This window comes from Neurospora hispaniola (genome assembly GCF_033458365.1).
Source record: "Neurospora hispaniola strain FGSC 10403 chromosome Unknown B0T23scaffold_1, whole genome shotgun sequence".
In the NCBI taxonomy this organism is placed as follows: domain Eukaryota; kingdom Fungi; phylum Ascomycota; class Sordariomycetes; order Sordariales; family Sordariaceae; genus Neurospora; species Neurospora hispaniola.
This window is the reverse complement of record NW_026944406.1, coordinates 5,423,387-5,443,145: the sequence shown is the minus strand read 5'-3', so window position 1 is coordinate 5,443,145 and position 19,759 is coordinate 5,423,387. Positions and strand designations below refer to the sequence as shown.

The 19,759-nt window shown below is 52.2% G+C and overlaps 5 protein-coding genes across 5 annotated transcripts; 4 read left to right on the top strand and 1 right to left on the bottom strand.

Annotated features, from left to right (window-relative positions):
* Positions 1 to 6,047: 6,047 nt before the first annotated feature.
* B0T23DRAFT_35498 (uncharacterized protein) lies at positions 6,048 to 7,624 on the top strand. The gene has a single exon (XM_062836146.1). The coding sequence runs from the start codon at positions 6,310 to 6,312 to the stop codon at positions 7,447 to 7,449; it is 1,140 nt and encodes a 379-aa protein (XP_062697752.1). The 5' UTR covers positions 6,048 to 6,309; the 3' UTR covers positions 7,450 to 7,624.
* A 1,654-nt stretch (positions 7,625 to 9,278) lies between these two features.
* B0T23DRAFT_392635 (chromatin assembly factor 1 subunit A-domain-containing protein) lies at positions 9,279 to 11,485 on the top strand (the record flags this gene model as incomplete). The annotated part of the gene is made up of 3 exons (XM_062838020.1): positions 9,279 to 9,387; positions 9,456 to 10,829; positions 10,890 to 11,485. 3 exons carry the CDS (start codon positions 9,279 to 9,281, stop codon positions 11,483 to 11,485), a joined length of 2,079 nt encoding a protein of 692 aa, XP_062697751.1.
* A 1,756-nt stretch (positions 11,486 to 13,241) lies between these two features.
* On the bottom strand, positions 13,242 to 13,861 carry B0T23DRAFT_35467 (uncharacterized protein). Its single transcript, XM_062836135.1, has 2 exons — positions 13,682 to 13,861; positions 13,242 to 13,594 (listed from the first exon to the last, which is right to left on the bottom strand). The coding sequence occupies exons 1-2, from the start codon at positions 13,698 to 13,700 to the stop codon at positions 13,272 to 13,274; spliced, it is 342 nt and encodes a 113-aa protein (XP_062697750.1). The 5' UTR covers positions 13,701 to 13,861; the 3' UTR covers positions 13,242 to 13,271.
* Positions 13,862 to 15,032: 1,171 nt separating this feature from the next.
* B0T23DRAFT_35439 (S-adenosyl-L-methionine-dependent methyltransferase) lies at positions 15,033 to 16,797 on the top strand. The gene has a single exon (XM_062836124.1). The coding sequence runs from the start codon at positions 15,173 to 15,175 to the stop codon at positions 16,703 to 16,705; it is 1,533 nt and encodes a 510-aa protein (XP_062697749.1). The 5' UTR covers positions 15,033 to 15,172; the 3' UTR covers positions 16,706 to 16,797.
* Positions 16,798 to 17,771: 974 nt separating this feature from the next.
* Positions 17,772 to 19,684, top strand: B0T23DRAFT_35449 (permease for cytosine/purines, uracil, thiamine, allantoin-domain-containing protein). The gene is made up of 3 exons (XM_062836128.1): positions 17,772 to 18,173; positions 18,230 to 18,394; positions 18,476 to 19,684. Exons 1-3 carry the CDS (start codon positions 17,911 to 17,913, stop codon positions 19,569 to 19,571), a joined length of 1,524 nt encoding a protein of 507 aa, XP_062697748.1. The 5' UTR covers positions 17,772 to 17,910; the 3' UTR covers positions 19,572 to 19,684.
* Positions 19,685 to 19,759: the final 75 nt, after the last annotated feature.

The window sequence follows — 19,759 nt, the reverse complement described above, 5'->3', positions numbered from 1 at the left end:
TGTAAGTAGTCTAGGTATGAATGGGCACGGGAAGGTCTTTGCTTTTTCGTAGGTAGTTGAAAGGGGGCAGGCATAAAAAAAGACGGGATCCCGGAAAGAGACCAGACCTACCTATCTATGCCCTGGAGATGCCGAGTGAATGAATCTAAAAAAGCGACAAACAGGAAACTTTCAAGGGGTCAAACAATGCAATGTGACCACAGGGCAGCGCCGTCCCGTCGAGCCCGCTTCTTCGGTAGATAGCTTAGCGAACTGAACCCTTCAAAGTTTTTCATCTGGGTCCCGCGTCCGGGTCTCAGGCAGCCCTGAATTTGTGGAACTGCTGCTCGCCAAAACGAGATGGGAAAGCGTCCCTGACATGCTTGGCCGCTGTAGCTGCCCAATGGAACCAATTCAGCTGCTGATTTAGCGGCTTCAATTTTTGCACGTGTACGCTAGTGTATACCGTTACCGGCCTACAAATGTCGACACCAGAAACAGCCCGTCAACTGAAACAAAAACTTGACTGTCCGGCATCTAGTAGGGTAGGTAGCTAAGGGACTCGGAATGGTTGCACACTCGGGAACCCCAATCCCGTGTCCTCCAATCTTGCTCGCATCATGGGGCCTTTGCATCCAGAAAACTCAATGGCCAAGACAGGTCTCTTTGGAGCACAGAGGCCTTGGCTGTGCGGAGGATTTACATGACAGACAGATCAAGTCTCCAGAAAAGCATGGTCATGATGCATTGTTATGGAGAATAACGTGATTAGAATGACGGGATCAGCGCAGATCCAAACCTGCGTTTTATGGAGTCTCTATTTTGACAATTGCCTTTCAAGCAAACATCTTCAGGGGTTTTCACCTTCTTCATCTCTTCCTCCTGATTACCTGCTTTTCCATAAAATACCGTATGGCTCGCTCCGTCCGAGTCCCTCCACCTTGCGTCCCGAGATCATCGGTGGCAGACTTATCAGAAGATCACCCTTTTATCCCTTAGACTAATGGGTAGACGAGCGGCGCTGACCGGTGTTTTTGCTTTGCATGACGGAAGTGCAATTTCCCACTCGCTAAAAAAGGAAAATACCATGGCTTCTCGAATGACGGGAACACAGCACGACTCGCCTGGCAAGCATATGGTTGGCTGTGGCCGACGTGCGGTGTATCCATGTTGCTAGCTGACCGTCGCATGGCTGCCGTTTCACCTTTGTTAGCGTCGAGAGCTAACATGCTCAGTCAACTCAGCTCTTATTCCACCATTTCGGCTCCGGGCTTGGTCCGCTGTCCTTCAAACCACTCACTTCACGACACGACGGTCCCGAACCCCGTCTCGCCCGACGACGACGACGACTGAGTCCACCATTGTCTCGATCCGGCCGGGCCTACATCTGAACTAGCCACCCGTGAGGCTGGTACTGACTTCCACCGCCCGCCGCAGGTCACTTAGCGTGCATGTCTACCTACGGGAAGCTACCTGTCGTGCGGCGCCTTCAGGCCACGGGAATGAGCGGATGGCGCAGCTTCTTTGAAAGGACCTACTACTAACATCTGTTTCCCGATAGGGGTTGAATGAGCGGTCTGCGGTCCGACAATGTGGTGTCGAGCGCCGCAAAAGACGTGACATGAGGGCAACGTGGGACGGAGTCTAGCACTGAGGACGCCAGGTCTATCGTACCATGGCCATTGCTTTGTCGTGAACTTCGTGGGTAGAACAAGTGAGAGCTACCGTACGACGCCGGCGATCTCGATAATGTGCCAGTGGTTTCCTAAACCTTCTGCGCGCACAAGACATTTCGCTACCAAACGTTGTAACTGGCACCTTGCCCGACTCGTCAAAAAAGCCGCTTTCAGGTCAGTAGGATACCTTGTCACGGAACATCCGGTCTGAAAATCAAGCAAGAAAAGAATACTTGAGAAATATATCGAGCCTCATGTCGTACCATGCTGATGTTTTCAATGTTTCTTTTGAGAGGCCGCCGGCAACTGGTTCCATAGTGTGGAGTCGATGATATGATGCGATACCCGTACATGAACCTATCGCGGTATGTACACAGTAGGTAAAGGCTTGGGGCGGGTCTCCCTCCCCGGAACGGAGCGGGGCAGGACGGGGTAACGGTTCCGTTCGGCTGCATGCCGGGAGTTCATGGCCGGCTCTGGAACTGCTTCTCATTGGTGGATGCGCACCACAACCTCTATAGGTATCAAGGGTCGCACAACTTTCCGCGTTCATGGTCGATGATTCTGACATGTTCTTGCCATCGCGCGACTATTCCATATCAGCGCATTTCTCATCATTGATCGCCTTCGAAGATCAATCTGGCTCTTGATCTATCGATTGACTTCGAGTCCAAGATAAGAGAAAATTTTTCTTTTTGGATACGATATCTTGGCCGAAAAGGGCCACATCGCCAAGACAGGATAACTGCCGTTATTCCCGTCAAAATGGGGGCATTCAAAGGACTCAGGCTCAGCCAGGGCTCCTCATGACCAGACACGGCCCGAAATCCAAGAAACAAGGACGGGCATCCCGATGACTCGAGTGAAGTGTTGAGAGTGTCATGTTGAGTGTTGGTGCTCCCGTTGCCCTGTCCGACATGGGCGCCACTGTCAATGATACCCCGCGCTAACGAAACTCCCATCACCACTCATGGTAAAGTTCACATCCCAGTTAGGTATGTATGTACTGGAGGCAGCTTCCGGTCCACGTGAGACATGTAGCCCAGTCGGTCGCCTCGCGATAGCTTCAAGAAGTTTGTGGCGACCCGCGCATCTTTGACTGGGACTGATGACTCCAGCCTTGTGCAAAACTTGCTAGCTAGCTCAGTTGGTTTAGTTACTGCAAAACTCCAAAATTCACTTGTGTCCATACGTCCCGATAGTGGGGGTGAAAAACTGGAGTGACTGGTCAGCCGCCAACAAGATACTTCTCAGTGAGAGCGCTAGGTAGACGGGATGAACTGCGATATGTACTCGATAGAGAAGTCCAATTCGACTCTTATTTCCAGCGAGAAAATAAAAGCTAGTTCAGGTACCAGTGTTACCGCTAGACGAACTATGTAACTGACCAGCGATCTGCTCCGACTCACCACCACACCTTCGGAGCATCAGGTACCCGTTCAGTCCTACCAACTATTCAACATCGGAATTCCAAGTTTTCGACTTCGGCCTCGGGAAGAAGGGCGCCAGGCTCGAGCCAGGCTGCCAGCAATCCCCCTCCCAACGGCACTATCGATTCCTACGACCGACGCTAACACTTGATCCGATTGATATCACTTGAGGTTATGCGCGGGGGGTCGTTAGTAAGTACCTACTAGTAGACGGTGCACGCTATGCAGAGCGGTTGCAGATGTTTATCCAGCCTGTCGGAGTGGTAAACAGGGAAATCAGAGCAAGCCCAAACCGGAAAGTCGGAATGATCACCGGGGGGATGTGACTGTCCACCGAGTCCACTAAAGTTTGGCATTGTATAGCCGGCTTGTCCATGCCAGTCGCAAAGCAAAAGCCGTGAGGTGACCACCGTTGACATCACCATGCCCTCTTTGTTAGCGGTTTTTGTTTCAAAAGGCGGGGTTTCAACAGGAAATCTGATTCCTCTGGGTCGAGGTAGTCGTGGTAAGTAACTAACATGGGTCTTGGTCGAGGGTCCCGTCATCCTGATGATTAGTCGTTGTACTTTATAGCCGTTAGTTGTGCCGCAAATTGGGGTCCTGTTTTCCCAAAGACCTGGGGTTTCTTGTGCTCGGCTAACAAAAGCCGCTTGTGCACAATGCCAATTGCCAATCAATAAATCAATCAATCAATCAATCACGGACCCGGAATGGCCAGAATCCTGGAACTAGAAGACGGGAGAAAGGAGCAAATCAAGGTCAAGCATCACGGGTTTTTTTTGGATCTTCTTGCATGTTGATAACACTATCATGCAAAAAAGATCTCGATCTCCGCCGATTACATACTTGCCCGACCCAGCCTTGCCAGCTACCCTCACAAACAACCCGACCGAAGAAAAAAAAACCACAAGAGTCCCATCAACCCCACTTCCACCGGGCTGGGAGGAAAAAAAAAAAAAAAAAAAAACAAAGGTTGCATTCAGCAGCCGAGAAAGCTCTAGCGATCTCACTGCGTACTGCCCCAGTCCTGGCCAGTCCATGGCCATCCCCGGTTCCGCCCATCAGGCCATGGGAGACAGGACAAGGTGCCGACCTGTTCGCACAAGGTTCTCCATTTCATATGTACACTACACTATGTACACTACAGCGACAGCACGGAGACGGGCAGGCCTCGTGGAAGCGTGATTGGGCCAGGAGGCGGCCATCAAGGCCCTCGATAACCCATCCGCCGTATTTCTCCTCCACCATTGGCGTCTTGGCCGGCGCTCTCTTCAGCTGAAAGCACCAGTGGGATAGGGGTTTTTTCGGGCATGTTATGAACCACGTCAATCCATGGACATTCCGTATTGTGTCCAGTCTTTTTTCCCCTTCGGATTTTTGCGGACGGCATGACGGCGAGTTTCGGTCTTTCTGTTCCAAGTGAAGGGATTCCCGCCGTCTGAATGGTATCTCTGGCGGATCCGCTAACAAACAAAGACCAAAACCAGTATCACCGGTGCCCTGGGAAGACGGCACGCGGCAGTCCAGGCAGGGAGATATTGGGGGGACACGACTTGTTAGCTCCGATACTCACGGTTTCACTCAAAAAAAAAAAAAAAAAAAAAAAAAAAAAAAAAAAAAAAAAAAACCAGCCTTCCATAGCATAGTAGTTCCATAGCCTTTAAAGCTCTACACTAGAGGCTTTGCCATCGAGTAAAGACATCCTTTGCTTGCAAGACATCTGTGTAACGTGTCTTTGCGGGATGGGGCGATCTTGCAACAACAACAACACATTCAATTCCACGCATCTCGAAAAGATCTTAATCCCGTCACGCACGGACAGCCCAGTCTGACAAAGGAGGATGGTACTAGTGTAGTGAGTGTACGGTACAACACCTCAATCTCAAAAGGTCTTCCCTGCAACGGCATGTACACTAGAATAGGAAGGAAAGAGGAGATCCCAAAGACTAAAGTATCCCTTCGGACGGCCTTACACAAGCGGGCCTGTTACTATGTACACAACCTAGAGGTATGTAGTGTAGTGTAGCATAGTGTAGCGTAGTGTACATATGGCCCAACAACGGTCACGACGGATGTGAATCGAGCGAAGCCCAGGACAGCGGCGTACACTAGACTGGAGGCATATGTGAGCCACATCTGGTCAGCATCACGAAATGCATCTCTGGCCCCAAAAGATCCAACAACCAGGCCGTCTTTGTGGATGCCCGTGCTTGCTGGCGCTCGTTGGTGGACCGGGAGCTGGGATGGGATGCCGTGTCGGGTTCACTGCTAAGGCCGCCCGCCGGGAACCAGACAGATCAAAACCCACCAAAACCAAAACCCACCAAGGGGAAAGTCCACCAAGCCCACCGGGCATAGCATCATCATCGAACAAGGGCCCCGCCAGCGCGCATGCAACGTGGGAGCGCCAAGTCTGAAACCCGACATCGTCCACTCTGTTGCTCGCCAGTCTTTCCATTCCCAGCTCCAAGGACCGAGGCGAGGACCCAGGTTTTTCATTCTTGCACCGACTTGCCTTTTTATTCTACATATCCTTTTGTATCCCATCCCGCCGCCTGCTTCTTTCCGTCCTCTTCTTTTTCCTTGTCCTCTCTTTCCCCTTCCAATGCTTTGAATCGGTTTCAGTTGCAGGTCTCGCAACTCCGACCCGTCTTTGACTCCACGCCCATTCGCGCTTCTGATCACGCTTCACCTCGCTAGACCGCCGCCGCCGCCGCAGTACCTCAGCACAGCAAAGCAGCGATCCCATCCACTGTACCGCACATCACCTAATTTGTGCGGCAGCGACTTCCGCAACAGCACAGCACAGCACAGCACGCTACAGCACATCGCAGCGCAGCGGCTGTCGGCATCACCGCCGCCTCACGTTGCACCCGGGGGGGTATCTAGCCGCCGTCAGCTGTCATAACGCAGCGCCGTCCGCGGCCCTCCTCCCTTAGTAGAGGTAGTACCTACCTACCTACCTAGGTACCTACCTAGCTCGACACCACCATCGCTCCGGTTGCCTGTTCCGTAACAACAAGAGATAGCGCATCCGAATCGCACCAACAAACAAACAAAAGCCTCCACCCTCCCCCGGCGCTCTGCCAATTTCCTTCAACAACAAATCCCCGACGATCGCGCAACGGTAATACGTTCGGACTCTGGGCGCCATTCCCTAGAGGTAGCGACCCTCTCGTATCCTCATCTCCCCATCCGGCGCCAGTGGGTGGAGACTGGAGACCATGGCGGATCCCCAATACGCTCGCCGGCGAGCTTCCCTGGATCCTTCATTCCACGCTGGTTACTCGCCTCACACACATTCCCGGTCGCGAAACGGCTCCAATGGCTTCGCCTCTCCTCTAACAACACCGCCGGTGACTGCCAACTACCAAATGCAAATGCCGATGCCGATGCATCTCGTCCAATCTCAATCGAACCATCAACGACGATCGCCCAGCGTGAACACTTTCAGCACCGTCTCCAGCGGAGGAGGAATGCCGCCCCCGCCAGCCGCCTACCGAACGTCGCCCACCAGCGACATCAGGAGATCTACCTCGAGTCGCTCCGGCGGCACCAGCGACCAACCAACCAGCTATGTCGCACTCCTACGAAAGCAAAAAGCGACGGTATGGTGCGACCGTGCGCAATATGAGGATCCCAGATTGCTAGCACAGCAGCGTGCTGCCAAGACGCGGGCAGCCATGGAAGTTTCGGGCGCGGTAACGGGCTCGGGAACGACCAGCGCCCGCACAATAACCGGTCTGTCTGCGGGAGGAAAGGTCGCCGCAAAGATTCGACACCACGGAAAGCCGACAGTCGTCGGATACATACCAGATGGCCACCACGTCGGCGTGGGAGGCATCCCTCTGAGACTCAGCGCGACCGAGGTGGAAGGTGAAGACAGCGACGATGACAACGACGCCTTGAACCGATACAATCACCGAAGAACCGGTAGCTCCAGTCGAAGCAGCACCGCCAGCGGGAGAAAGGGATTGGGCTATCGCGCTTCCGGACAACTCGGACCATCGAATTCACAAGGCTCCGGCTCTCGAAGGTGGACCCCCGGCGACACGCCAGAGCGACGGGGCTCCCTAGCGCAGACCAGCGAGCAGGCCTCTGCTGGCAACGATGCGGCTAGTGGAAAGGCCCTGAGCTTTGCCAGCGGGAGCAGTAGCGAGCGTCTAGATGCTGTCCCTGACCTCCAGGCCCACCCACAACGACAGCTGGCAACCAACAGCTTACTCAACGCCACTCTGACGCGCGAGAAGAGTGTCAAGAACCCCGAGGAGCTCAAGAGGAGAGGAAGCGTGGACGAAAGGACATATGAGAGGACAATGACATTCAACTCGTCCGGTCGCTTGTTCATCGCCAACCCTGATTAAAGCAAGCAGAATCGGGAGCGGATCGAAGGAGGAGATCTTTACTACGTCAGGTTTTGGGCTTTCCAAACAGCCGAAACCTGTGATACACAGCATGGGAATTTGTGCCTGAAACTACATGCATAGCTAGGCGCATGGGTGTTTGCGTTTTGTTCTTCTTTTTAAATCTTTTCTTTTTCTTTTTTTTTAAGGGACAAGGTTGTCAGGCACGGGCACGGTCACTGTCTCGAATGCACTGCACAACACAACAGGTCGTTCGATGGTAGCCAATTATTGCTTGGATAGGGTTATTCGGAAAAATAATACTTTGATTTGGGACACACACACACACACATCCTTGAGATACCATTGAATGCGATCTGGTTTTTGTTTTACTTTTTCCGATGAGACGTACATACACGCTACAACCACTATGCGATATGTGACAAGCATCAACTTAGTTGTCATCCTTACGGCGTCTACACTGCCGATCCTGTTTGGAGCGCTTAACGCTTACAAGCTCATTAAGTCATGGTATAATAGAACGGTTTACTAGTTTCTTGGTTTTCCAAGGGCCTCTGATCCAAGTTTCTAAATGGACCAAAGCCGGTAGTTCCGTCCTTACAGCCATATAATAAGGCCAGCTATAGGCAGAGCTATGGTCACACCCTTTGGAGAACTTGGCCCCATAAAACGCGCTGTTATAGGAGAATCGGGAAGCTGGGAAGAGGATGACGAAAGGACAAGACACAGCACATGGCAGCCTTCAATGCACCACGCCTAGAGTCAAGCCACATACGACGAGGCTAGAAACCTTGCCACGTTCACTTTTTCTTGGCCTTTGCAACTGAACTGAACTGAATTGAACCTGCTCGCATGATGAGAAAAGTTCAGGGTTAGGGCTGGTATTAGTGATGCCATGATGCCCGAGAAGTTGACTGTACTACTTACTGCCAGGCAAATGATGGCTGAGATGAAATCCACGAGGTCAGTCACTGAAGCTTCAAAGTCGTACATGAACAACAGGTGCGTGCTTCCACTGCCAATATGTAGCGTTGATCATCACTGCAGACCGTGGAAGTTCATGATAACTAACAGGCAGGTATATCAATGGTCCACCAATCCTTTTCCAAGCATCGAACAACAGCAGCAAAGATCACTCCACTCACCACTGAACCTGCAATCAATGCCAGGGAAACACACCCGACTTGGTAGATTGAACTCATTGATCCACGGATATCAAGTGTTCAAACCTCTGCCGCACTTCCAGCCACAGCGACTTTAATTGAACAAGAGAAGCAAAGCCACACACCCCTCTCGAACCTGAACTGACGCGAAATCACGCTCCGCTTCTCGTAGATTAGAAGTGGGGCACTTTAAGGCGCGGGTAGGGATCCACTTGGGCTAAATTGAACGGACGGCGCGACGGTGGTGTCGCCAAACGCGTCCCGCTCAGGCGGCAGCAACCGCGGACCAGGCACTCGCTGCAGAACCCAAGAATCACCAATCGGTTTCAGGCCTTTCAACTTAGCTACCCAACGACGGACCATCCGAAGAACCACCAACGGCGACATCTCGACCTTCCCGGCCTTCTCTGCAGCTGGTTCCGTTCCCATTCACCAAACAAACGCTTTTACGACGCCGGGGAGTAACCAGCAGTGGTTCATTGCTTTTATTTTACACCGCCAGCGCATGTACGACTGGCCTAATTGTGGGACCTGGACCTTGTCTGTTCTGAACTTTGGACCCCTCAACTTTGATCGGCCATTTTCAGACTAGACCGCGTCGGTTTGGACTGTGAATAGTGCGCGTCAACCCAACAGCCAAGTAGGACTGGGGAAGGCAACACCACCATGCCTTTGTTCACAACTTCCACAAGTGGACAGGAGGACTCCTCCTGTCTCAAGAGGTCACACGACCAATTCCGGGAAGAGGTTCCACCCCCAAGCTCTTTCGACGACAGTAAGTGCCGCGGTTTGAGATCAACCCGCGCTCCAAACGCGAGTGAAGCTAATCGCCAATCTCTACAGAGGAAAATGTTAGGTCATCACCACCCCCGTCTTCGGGACCCGCAACCCCCAGAGCCAGAAAAGCCAGTCCGGCATTGAGCGACGCCAGCAGCCCATTGGACCGTCTATCGCGATCCCCAAGTCTATCGCCCCCACGACTCGCACCTCTCACGATTTCTACAACCAATACGCCTTCTGCCCAGAAGCAGACATCCGGCGCCAAGGCTGCGTCGACAACTACAAAGTCGACAACAGGCGAACCGGCCGTTAAAAGGAAGAAGCTGACTCCTGAGGAGAAGGCAGCCAAGGCCGAGGCTGACGCTGCCAAGAAGAAGGAGAAAGAGGAGGCCAAGGCCAAAAGGGCAGTCGAACAGGCGAAACTGGAGGCAGAGAAGCAACAAAAGGCCGAAGAAAAGGAGAGGAAGAAGCGTGAGAAGGAAGAGGAACTGAAACGCAAGGAGGAGGAGAAGAAGCGAAAGCAGGAAGAGAAGGAAGAGAAGGAGCGCAAGAAACGCGAGAAGGAGGAAGAGGAAGCCAAAAAGAGAGGCCGACAGATGAAGCTCACATCGCTCTTCAAAATCAACCCAGCAACACCAAAAGAGAAGCCAGTCGCCGTCAAGGTCGAAAGCAAAGATGTCGAAATGACGGATGCACCGAGTCTCGCCAAGGAGAATGAAGCCTACCGGAGGTTATTCAAGCCCTTTTACGTGAAGGAGTTTGTCACGCTAGCCAAGAACCCCTTCGAGGTAGACGAGGAGACCAGAGAGGCCAAGTCGCGGATACTGGACGAGTACACCGAGGGAAAGCGGGCGGAGTTCCAGACACCGGAAAAGTTCGACCCCTTGGAGGCTCTACAGCTGCCTTTCAAGACCCAGAGGCGCGGACGCCCTTATCCGAGTGTGCGCAAGATCATGACGGAGATTTATGGAGAGTCTTCAAGCAGGGCTATGGACCTCACCACAGAGAACACTCAGTTCAGAGATGCGCGGGAGGCATTGAAAGCGGTACCAGTCAAGTGCATCAAATTCAGCCAAGATGTGCGGCCACCGTATGTCGGCACAATCAGTGGTCTTCCTCCGGGCGTCAAGAGTCTCTATAGACTCGCAAGAAACCCAACTTCACGAACCATTCTTCCCTTGGACTACGACTATGATTCGGAGGCCGAGTGGCAAGACGAGGAAGGCGAAGATGTGGAGGATCTGGATGATGAAGAGGAAGACTTGGAGATGGATGAGGATATGGACGATTTCTTGGATGACTCCGAAGATGTCGGCCCTCAGCGTCTCGTCTTTTCCGGTGGTATGGAGCCAGAGAGTACTGGCATATGCTGGGAGAATGAGAAGCGGTGCACAGTGAAGCCGGAGCTGTATCAGTGCCGGATGGAGATTATATTGGGTACGTCTCTCTGGATGTATCGTTATTGTGTGAACTATGCTGACCTCTTGTCGGTTGCAGAGTCCCTGGACGAAGAAACCAGCATTGACCCCTTTTCGACTGATTATTGGGCTTCGAAGTCGAAGACCAGCTCATCAGGTAACGAAAAATCTAGTGTGATCGCATCCGCATCCGTCACTGCTCAGACTACTTCATCATCCTCATCCTCACTCCTCCATCCATCCTCTGCCGCTACCACCACCAGTGCGAAGTCTGCCAAGGCCGGTGGCTCTCAAGCACCTACCAATGCGTTCCAGGCACTTACAAAGGGTACTACAGCAGGTAACTCTCCTCCTAACAAGGTTATCACTACAGCAGGCGCCTCAACTATTGTTGCTGCTGCCACTACTGCTGCTCCCTCAGCGACAGCAGCAGGTGGTGTTGCTGGTGGTGGTCGTCGACCTCCCGGTCGACAGAAGATGTCGGACCAACCCCTCCCTGCCGCTGCGCAAGAACAGCTCAAGGCGCTCATGCACGAGATGCCCATGGTTAGCAAATTGGGTATCATCGAGGTCTTTGCTTCCAAGCACCCGGATATGGTCCGGGCGCAGATCAAGGCTTCGTTTGAGTCCATGACTGAGAAGCAAGGAAAGAGTGGTTGGAAGTGGAAGGAGTAGCGGTCTTTCTCTACATACTAAAGGCGATGGAGTTCATGTGGATTCGAGTAACTGTGTGAGTATATATACCTAAGCATTTCTGTACAAGTTGGACGTACGTATATTCAAAGGGGGGAATGCATCGCATGCTCATGGTCTGACCATGGAGGGCAAACGATATTACATGATATATGAAGAAGGGAAAAGGAAGTTGGTAAATCAGCAAAGGGAACGTCACGGTCGGCGGGGAGTCAATGTCTATGGCCACCGTAACAGGCAGACAGACTCGGAGGGAGCGAGATGGGTTCTGTCATGTTTGAGTGGGGTACCTTTATAGGCGTTTGCAGCATACGTTCTTTGCGGTCTGGTTGTTGGTGATTAGGCACATCTTCCTGGCAAAATAGCCAGATAGGGGGAGTTCCAAACAGAATAGCGTGGCATGAATAATAACATGGACGTGAATGGTTCGATCTGATAGAGCCCACAGATGGGCAACGAATTAGGAGATGTGATCATCTACACTACATAAAAACAATCACCTCCAGTTCTCAGATTGATGCTGTTCTCCTGCACTGTCGTCGATCTCAGGGTCCAACTTTGAGACATATGATGCTGATGTATGTGGTTGCACAAGTTCGGCAGAAATACAACCGACCGCATAGGGCTTTCGATCTTTCAGCTCGAGGACGCAAGTTCACGTTGACGGTGGCCGTGTCCTTTCATCCGCCTAATGGTAGAAACAAAAGGCACCATGTCTCCTTATCCATTTTGAAATCATCACTCGTACGTATCCTACCTATGCTCATGTTATCACCATGTGGCGATCTGAATGGTTCGTTTATCCTCCAACAGCTGTGTAACAAAAACAAGAAAGAACGAGTCACCGTGACATTTTATCGTCGGGGCTCAGCATTCCAGCACCACAGCGAGCGCAGAAAAGGAAATGCTATCATCAATGACAACAAGGTCTTTGAGTTGACCAGAGGTATCCTAACGACGTCACCACCAGAGTAAATCGTGCATCTTGGTCTTCTTCAACCCTCAGTTACAGACCAGCATTAACACTAGCTTCAAGAACAGCAGCAGCGGTTTACACAGCAAGAAATAAAACGAAACCGTCAACCACCTCAGGCCGGACCAAAGACGGCTCTCGTTGGCTCGGGTAGCTCCAGCGGGGAATCAGTCTGCCATGAAAGCGGCCGGAAGACTATTATGGATATCCTGCGGAGATGCAACTTGGATAGTAAAGGTTCGGATGGGGGTTTGATGAGAAGCTGGGGGAAATTGGTGCAGCATATATGAGCAAGGTGGTGTGGTCAGGGTGGTAAGTTACTGAAAGTGATATTTGGTGCGAGAACTTACTATCACACGGCTTTAGGAAGAAGCGCAACGTATGCGTAGCTTGTATTCTTGCGGTGATTGTCTATGCTAAAAAGTCACCTTGTATATATGGTTGCTCCTGGCTTGCATGTATTTAGTCTCTTGACCGAACACAATGGGGTCATGGAGAACAGATGTGCATTGGGTGTACGTATAGTAGTAGAAATGTTTATTTTAGTGTCCATACCAAAACCAACTTAGATATCATGTTATGTAGACTATCTTTCTTCAAAGTTCTATCGCGACCATGTTCCCATTCCAAGATGATTCCGTCCCAAGCACTTGCCCTTCTCAATAGGACATTGACTCATGGATCTCGTAGTTGCTGCACCGTGTTTATGTTAGTACTACACATGTGGGTTCCATGATCGCCTTCAAAAGCTTCCAGGAGAAATAGTCAATCAGAGAATGCAAGGAAAGGGGAGACTCACGGATCATACATGTCCCTCTCTCCATACTGCCGATCATACAGATCGTGCGCCTTCTCCCTAGCATGCCGTTTGGCCTCTTCGCGATCCACCTTTCCCTCCAATCCCCTCCGCTCAATCATCTTGTCGACTTCGGCCCCAGCCAGGGCAGCAAGCGCCTCCTTGGCCACGCCGTGGTTGACGGGTTTACCCTCGCGCCGCTGTTCTTTCTCCCACATGTGCATGGCCTCGAAGGCAACGGCGCCGCCGAGAAGCTCGTGCGAGAGCTTTGGCTCTTCGTCACGCTCGGAGTAGAATTCGCGGTGGGCCGACTTGGCTTCGTCTAAGAGGGAAAGGTGTTAGAGATGAGATCATGAGGTTGGCACAATAGCCGATGTGTGTGACTTGATTCAGCCAAGGAGACACATACCAAAACCGAAGAAACCCATGATGATATATCGAAGTAGGTATAGGTTGGAGGTCAATGTTTAGATGAATGTTGCGCGCAATTGAGTAAAGAAAGAGAAAAGTTGCGAGGAAGTAATCAGTTCAAGTAGGTATGAGCCATCAATGATATAAATACGAGATTCCTCCCGCCTCCCCCCCCCCCTCTCGGCTTCTGAAACGCTCTGACGTACGAGTTGCCAAACAGTTCATCCAATACCCACCCTCTCTCTCTGTTTCGGGTATGTCGGTATCCATCTTGTGATGGCAGTGCAGAGGGTGGGGAACTAAAAACCGAACCACCTGACAGCTGAAACTCCACGGACAGTTACGCGTATACCTTTTGCCGGCATTTAAACGGGTTTACAGACATTCCCTCGCTTATGCTCGAATGGAGTGAGCACAGGTATCTGTAACACGATTAGTGAAAGGAAACATTGGTTTGGGGATGCAGAGTGGGGAGAGCACCACGGAGCATCCAGTATACTACAGGCTCTTGATGATCGTTTAGACACAGAGAGGGCAGATATGGGAGGAAAGGTTCGAATCATCATTGCTTCTGTGAATTTCTGTTTCAACCTGTGCGTCTGGTGATGGGTAAGTTTGTGGTTTTCACCTCGACCGGAGAAAACCTCCTTTTATGAATACTGTAACAGCATGTGCAGTAGTGGTTGGCCACGACTTGACTGCATAGGTACCATCCATGTGACGTGATAGAAGCGGGTCCCACCGACAAACCGGTACATGCCCCATGTTGTCAGCGGCAGGTCCTTCCCTACCTCTATCACCATATACGCCCTGAATTCCAGACCTTCCCCCAACAGCTTCAGTACCCAGCTTGCGTGGTAGAGTGCTGGGACAGGAGATACATGGTATTTTCGTTGGACGGTAGGTACCTAGTCAACTCGGGACTTGGGAAGTCGAGCTTTTCGCTCCTTTGCTTTTCGTTTCTTCTTTTCAAGTGACGTCGTTGATTGGGTTCAGTTACTCGTCAGCAGGTTGAGCCAAGGGGAACCTCAAGTACGGGAGAAGATTGGTGATTAAGGGTTCAACTGCCCCCACGCCAAGACGGGTTACCCCAGAACTTGGCAAACCTTATTTGCGTGCCCCCAGCGGACGTGCCCAAGGGACTGCGCAGTGTACTTTGGGGTTAGGGTTGAAGGAGGGACCTGAACTGATAGCCCCACTTAACCCAGCGCGTGCCCCGCAGTAAACTTCCAATTTTTGTCGAGAAAATTTCCAAAAGGGCGACTCGGACCTGGATCTGGACCAGCATCTCGACCCGTCTTTTTTTTTTTTCTTTTTTCTTTTTTTTTTTTTTCTTTTACCAAATTATTGTTACCCAGCCGCGACGCTGATAGACCGTTTGCCTTCTCTGCCGGCCACATCTACATATTTACCAATCCTTACGTTTTTCTGAACCCGCCCGAAATAAAAACAGAACAACAAACAAATCTGGATAACATTGTTATTGTTCATGACCGAAGCCATGACGCGACCAACCGTGTCCCCGTTCCTCGAACCAGGTCTGCGCACCAAGCCCCGCTCGCTCGCCATTCTCCAGCTATCGCGCGACAATCTTCTCCCCATCTACCTTCAAGAAGCCTCGGGCGAACACGACGGCTATGCTGAGGGCGCCGTAGTCAACACCCGCTATGGCTCCTTCCCTCACTCCACCATGTTGAATGTCCCCTGGGGCTCTCAAATCAGGGCATCCAAGGTTGACACTGGCTCCCGTGGTCGCAAGAGGAAAAGAGGCCCCAAGGACGATGCCAGCCGCGACGACGCCGAAGAGAACCAGCCCGAGACCGCCGACAACAACGACACCGAGGCCACCGGTGTCAAGCAGGCCGTTGCCGACGACAGCGGCTTCATCCACGTGCTCCCTCCCACTCCCGAGCTCTGGACCCAGAGTCTTCCCCACCGAACACAGGTCGTCTACACCCCCGACTACAGCTACATTCTGCACAGGATACGTGCCAGACCTGGCTCCACGATCATCGAGGCAGGCGCTGGCAGTGGCAGTTTCACCCACGCCTCCGTCCGCGCCGTTTACAACGGATACCCTTCCAGCGCCGAGGACAGGAAGGGCAAGGTTTTCAGCTTCGAGTACCACGAGGAGCGCTACCACAAGATGAAGAAGGAGCTTACCGACCATAACCTCGACGGCCTCGTTCACCTTACACATCGTGACGTCTACAATGGTGGCTTTCTGATCGACGGAAAGAGCCCCGAAGCCGACGCAATATTCCTCGACCTTCCCAAGCCCTGGGAGGCCCTGCCGCACCTCTCGCGACGCAAGCCCCAGACCCAAGCTAAGGAGGGAGAAGATATCGCCGCCGAATGGGTATCACCGCTGAACCCCAAGAGGGCCGTACACATTTGCACCTTTTCTCCCTGCATTGAGCAGGTCACCAGGACCGTTTCGGCCATGCGCCGCCTCGGGTGGGTCGATATCGATATGGTCGAGATCGCCAACAGGAAGCTTCACACCATCCGCGACCGCGTGGGCCTCCATTACCAGACCGATCGCGGCGTCAACGTCTCACCGCACGATGTGGAAGAGGCCCTGGAGAGGCTCGCCGAAATCGAGGAGCGCGTCAGGGAGCAGGCTGCGCGCCCGAGGGGTGCGGGAGAGGATGGCGCAGAGGATGCGGACACTGTCATGAAGAATGGAGATGATGCAGCCAAGAAGGACAACGACAAGACGTTGGCCGAGCAGCCGCCATTTCAGACTCCCTGGGTTGATGGTCGCCTCATCACTAAGGGTGAGCCGGAGATCAAGACCCATACGTCGTACCTGGTGTTTGCCGTGTTGCCCAGGGAGTGGACCGAGGAGGACGAGGCGGCGGCGTTTGCCAAGTACCCCTGCGGCAAGGAGAAGGCTGTCGTTGGTAGCATTGACAAGCAGACGAGGAAGAAGGAGAGACGGGAGCAGTTGCAAAAGATTGGCGACAGGAAGGCGAGGAGGAAGGAGAGAGCCGAGAAGATTGCTGAGGCTGTCGAGTGAAGCACGCTGCATTCGGATCTTTCTCTCTTTTTTCTCTTTGATTCCCCTCTTAGCGTTTTCCAGAATACTGCATTGATGTCCACAAACATGGGCGCAGGTTCAGCCCGTATCTAATTGTCACACATGCACTTAAACTTCCCACTTTGCAATTGGACGATGTGATTGGTTGGTTTCCAATGCTCTCTCAAGGCTCCATAATGCAGCAGCACTGCAGATAAAGAGCTTCTCGATTAAACAAAATCATCCCGGTGCATGCCTTTGAAGCCTGGTCCAAGTGGGCGACGACTGGAGTTGTGGGTACAAAAGGCGAGTTATCGACTTGTAAACTTGGACCTGGATTTGTCTCTAGAAACATCAACACTACTTTTGGCCAAATAATCGTGCAATAACTTGCTCATTTCTCGAACCATCACCAGTTGAACAGCTGATGAAAAGAAGTTTGGAAATTCATTGCAGTCCACTTTATCTGCGCGAGGATCTTCCCTGCAGTGGCGAAGCCTCGAAGAGTTCGTCCCGTTTGCCACATTTTCGCCATTGAAACTAAAAGATTCAAGACAAACTCAAAGGTCAACAGACGACGAGAGTCCAAATATTGCACATCTATAAAACCTGTGGTATTGAGACTGGTCGAGCTTTTCTTTCGCAAAATCGAGCCACCAATACATACGGAGCTGCATCCGGTTCAGCCGAGTACCACCGAGTGCCGTGGAATTATCTTGATCGTCTAAGAAATCGATAGTCTCGACAACGAGAATTCTCTCGCTTCGCTTATCACCGGGTGGACCACCGCGACACACGTTTACTCCCGGACCGATCTTTTTTGACTTTGTCGTTTTCTCAACGGTCAGCAGTTGATAACAATCCCCGCCGTTCAGAAAAATACACATCCAACCCCTTGAATCACCTAAACAAGAGCAAAGAGTCATTTCCCCTTTCTTCTCATTTGCCGATATTCATTGGCTTTGTCAGAAAACTCGCATACCTGCCCTATCAGACCATCAGACAAGTTCTTCACTTCCTACACGACTTTTCATTGGGAGACTTGCACTATCGACATATCCGTCTCGAGAACTTCTGGAGTCTCATCAGCCTCCTCGCTCCATCAAGGTTCACAGGCACAACACCAAAGGACTCCACACACCAGCACTGCGTCCACCATCACCAATCCTCAACTACCATCCATTGTCACCACCAAACAGCAGAGTATGGTGACTCAAAGTGACGGCAACCCTCTACAGAAGGGGCACGATGTCGAAGCCAACCTCCAATCCATCGAGGCCGACGAGAGCAAGCCTGCTGCACCACCTTCCGGTCTCTGGGGGTATTTGTGTTATTATGGCCACAAGGTCGTTGTAGCTGGACGGATTGAGCTCCAGGGAATCTCCCCCATTCCCGTCAAGGAGAGGACAGTTACCAAGACGCTGAACATCTTTACCTTGTGGTGGTCAATGAGCTGCAATATTCTTCCGTAAGTTTCTCATACGCCGAGATAATTTCAACTTGACTAACACGGACAAAACACAGCATTACATTTGGCATGCTAGGTCCAGTATACGGCCTCAGCCTACGGGACAGCTGCCTGGTTATTCTCTTCTTTACTCTGTTGTCGACTCTCTTACCGGCTTACCTCTGCACTTTGGGGCCAAAGTTGGGCATGAGACAGATGATTCAAGCTCGCTATTCCTGGGGGTACGTTTCCCTTTCTCTTCCCATCTTCTACTTATCTACACTCTCTTGTAGGTCATCCATCTAACAAACACCCACACTCAGCCGCTACATAATCTCCCTTCCCGTCCTCCTCAACCTCGCCACCATGACCGGCTTCTCCGTCATCATCGTCATCACCGGCGGCCAATGTCTCTCCGCCGTCGCCAATGGCCACCTCTCCATCAGCGTCGGCATCGTCATCATGTCCATCCTCACCCTCATCATCTCCTTCTGCGGCTTCACGACCCTACACATGTACGAGCGGTTTGCCTGGATCCCCGCCGTCATCGCCATCATCGTCGCCGTCGGCTGCGGCGGCAAGTACCTCCACCTGCAAAACCCTCCCGCCGACCCCCCTACCCCACAGGGCATTCTGAGTTTCGCCATGATCGTCGCGAGCTACATGATCCCCTGGGCCTGTCTGGCTTCGGATTTCACGACGTACCTCGTGCCCTCGACGCCATCATGGAAGATCTTCACCTACAGCTACACCGGCCTCGCGCTGCCCACCATTCTGCTCATGTGTCTCGGAGCCGCCATCCAGGGCGCCATCCCCTCCGTCCCTGCCTGGAGCGAGGCCTACAACGAGACGCTGGTGGGCGGTGTCCTGCAAGCCATGCTGGCGCCCGCCCACGGGTTCGGTCGGTTCCTGGTGGTCATTCTGTCTTTTACCTTGCTGGGTAACCTGGCGGCGACTTCGTACTCCATCACGCTCAACTTCCAGATGTTGGCGCCGGTGCTCTTCAAGGTCCCCCGGTACCTGTTTGCCGTCATCCTGGCGGCCATCTTGATCCCCGTGAGCATCAAAGCGGCTGCCGACTTTTTTGATAGTCTGGAGAACTTTGTCAGTCTGATTGGGTACTGGTCCTCTGCGTTTTTGGGAGTGGTCATGGTCGATCATCTGTGGGAAAAGAAGGGAGATTGTGGTAGGTATGATTTGGATGCTTGGAACGATGCGAGCAAGTTGCCGTGGGGCGTGGCGGCGCTGACGGCCTCGGTGGCGAGCTTTGCACTGGTGATTCCGAGTATGGACCAGGTGTGGTGGCAGGGGCCGATTGCAAAGACGACGGGCGATTTGGGGTTCGAGTTTGCGTTTGTTGTGAGTGGGCTGTTGTACCCGCCGTTGAGGATGGTGGAGAAGAAGATTAGTGGGCGATGATGTGGTGAAGATGAGGTTGTATGGGGGGAGGAGTGGGGAGTAATGTGTGTGACGAGGTTGGATGAGAACCGCTTAAGAACTTAAAAGGAGTGATGATATATAGGGAGGATGTTTGTAAACGATTCAACATAATGGGTGGATTATCTACTTAATGATAATGGGCAGCAAAACTTATGGTAAAGGTGTTA

What these genes read in the sequence shown, in the direction of transcription:
- B0T23DRAFT_35498 (XM_062836146.1), top strand. Translation starts at nt 6,310, where the DNA reads ATGGCGGATCCCCAATACGCTCGCCGGCGAGCTTCCCTGGATCCTTCA.
- B0T23DRAFT_35439 (XM_062836124.1), top strand. Translation starts at nt 15,173, where the DNA reads ATGACCGAAGCCATGACGCGACCAACCGTGTCCCCGTTCCTCGAACCA.
- B0T23DRAFT_35449 (XM_062836128.1), top strand. Translation starts at nt 17,911, where the DNA reads ATGGTGACTCAAAGTGACGGCAACCCTCTACAGAAGGGGCACGATGTC. An exon ending in ATGAGCTGCAATATTCTTCC is followed by an intron (nt 18,174 to 18,229) that starts GTAAGTTTCTCA and finishes GACAAAACACAG; the next exon opens with CATTACATTTGGCATGCTAG. An exon ending in CAAGCTCGCTATTCCTGGGG is followed by an intron (nt 18,395 to 18,475) that starts GTACGTTTCCCT and finishes ACCCACACTCAG; the next exon opens with CCGCTACATAATCTCCCTTC.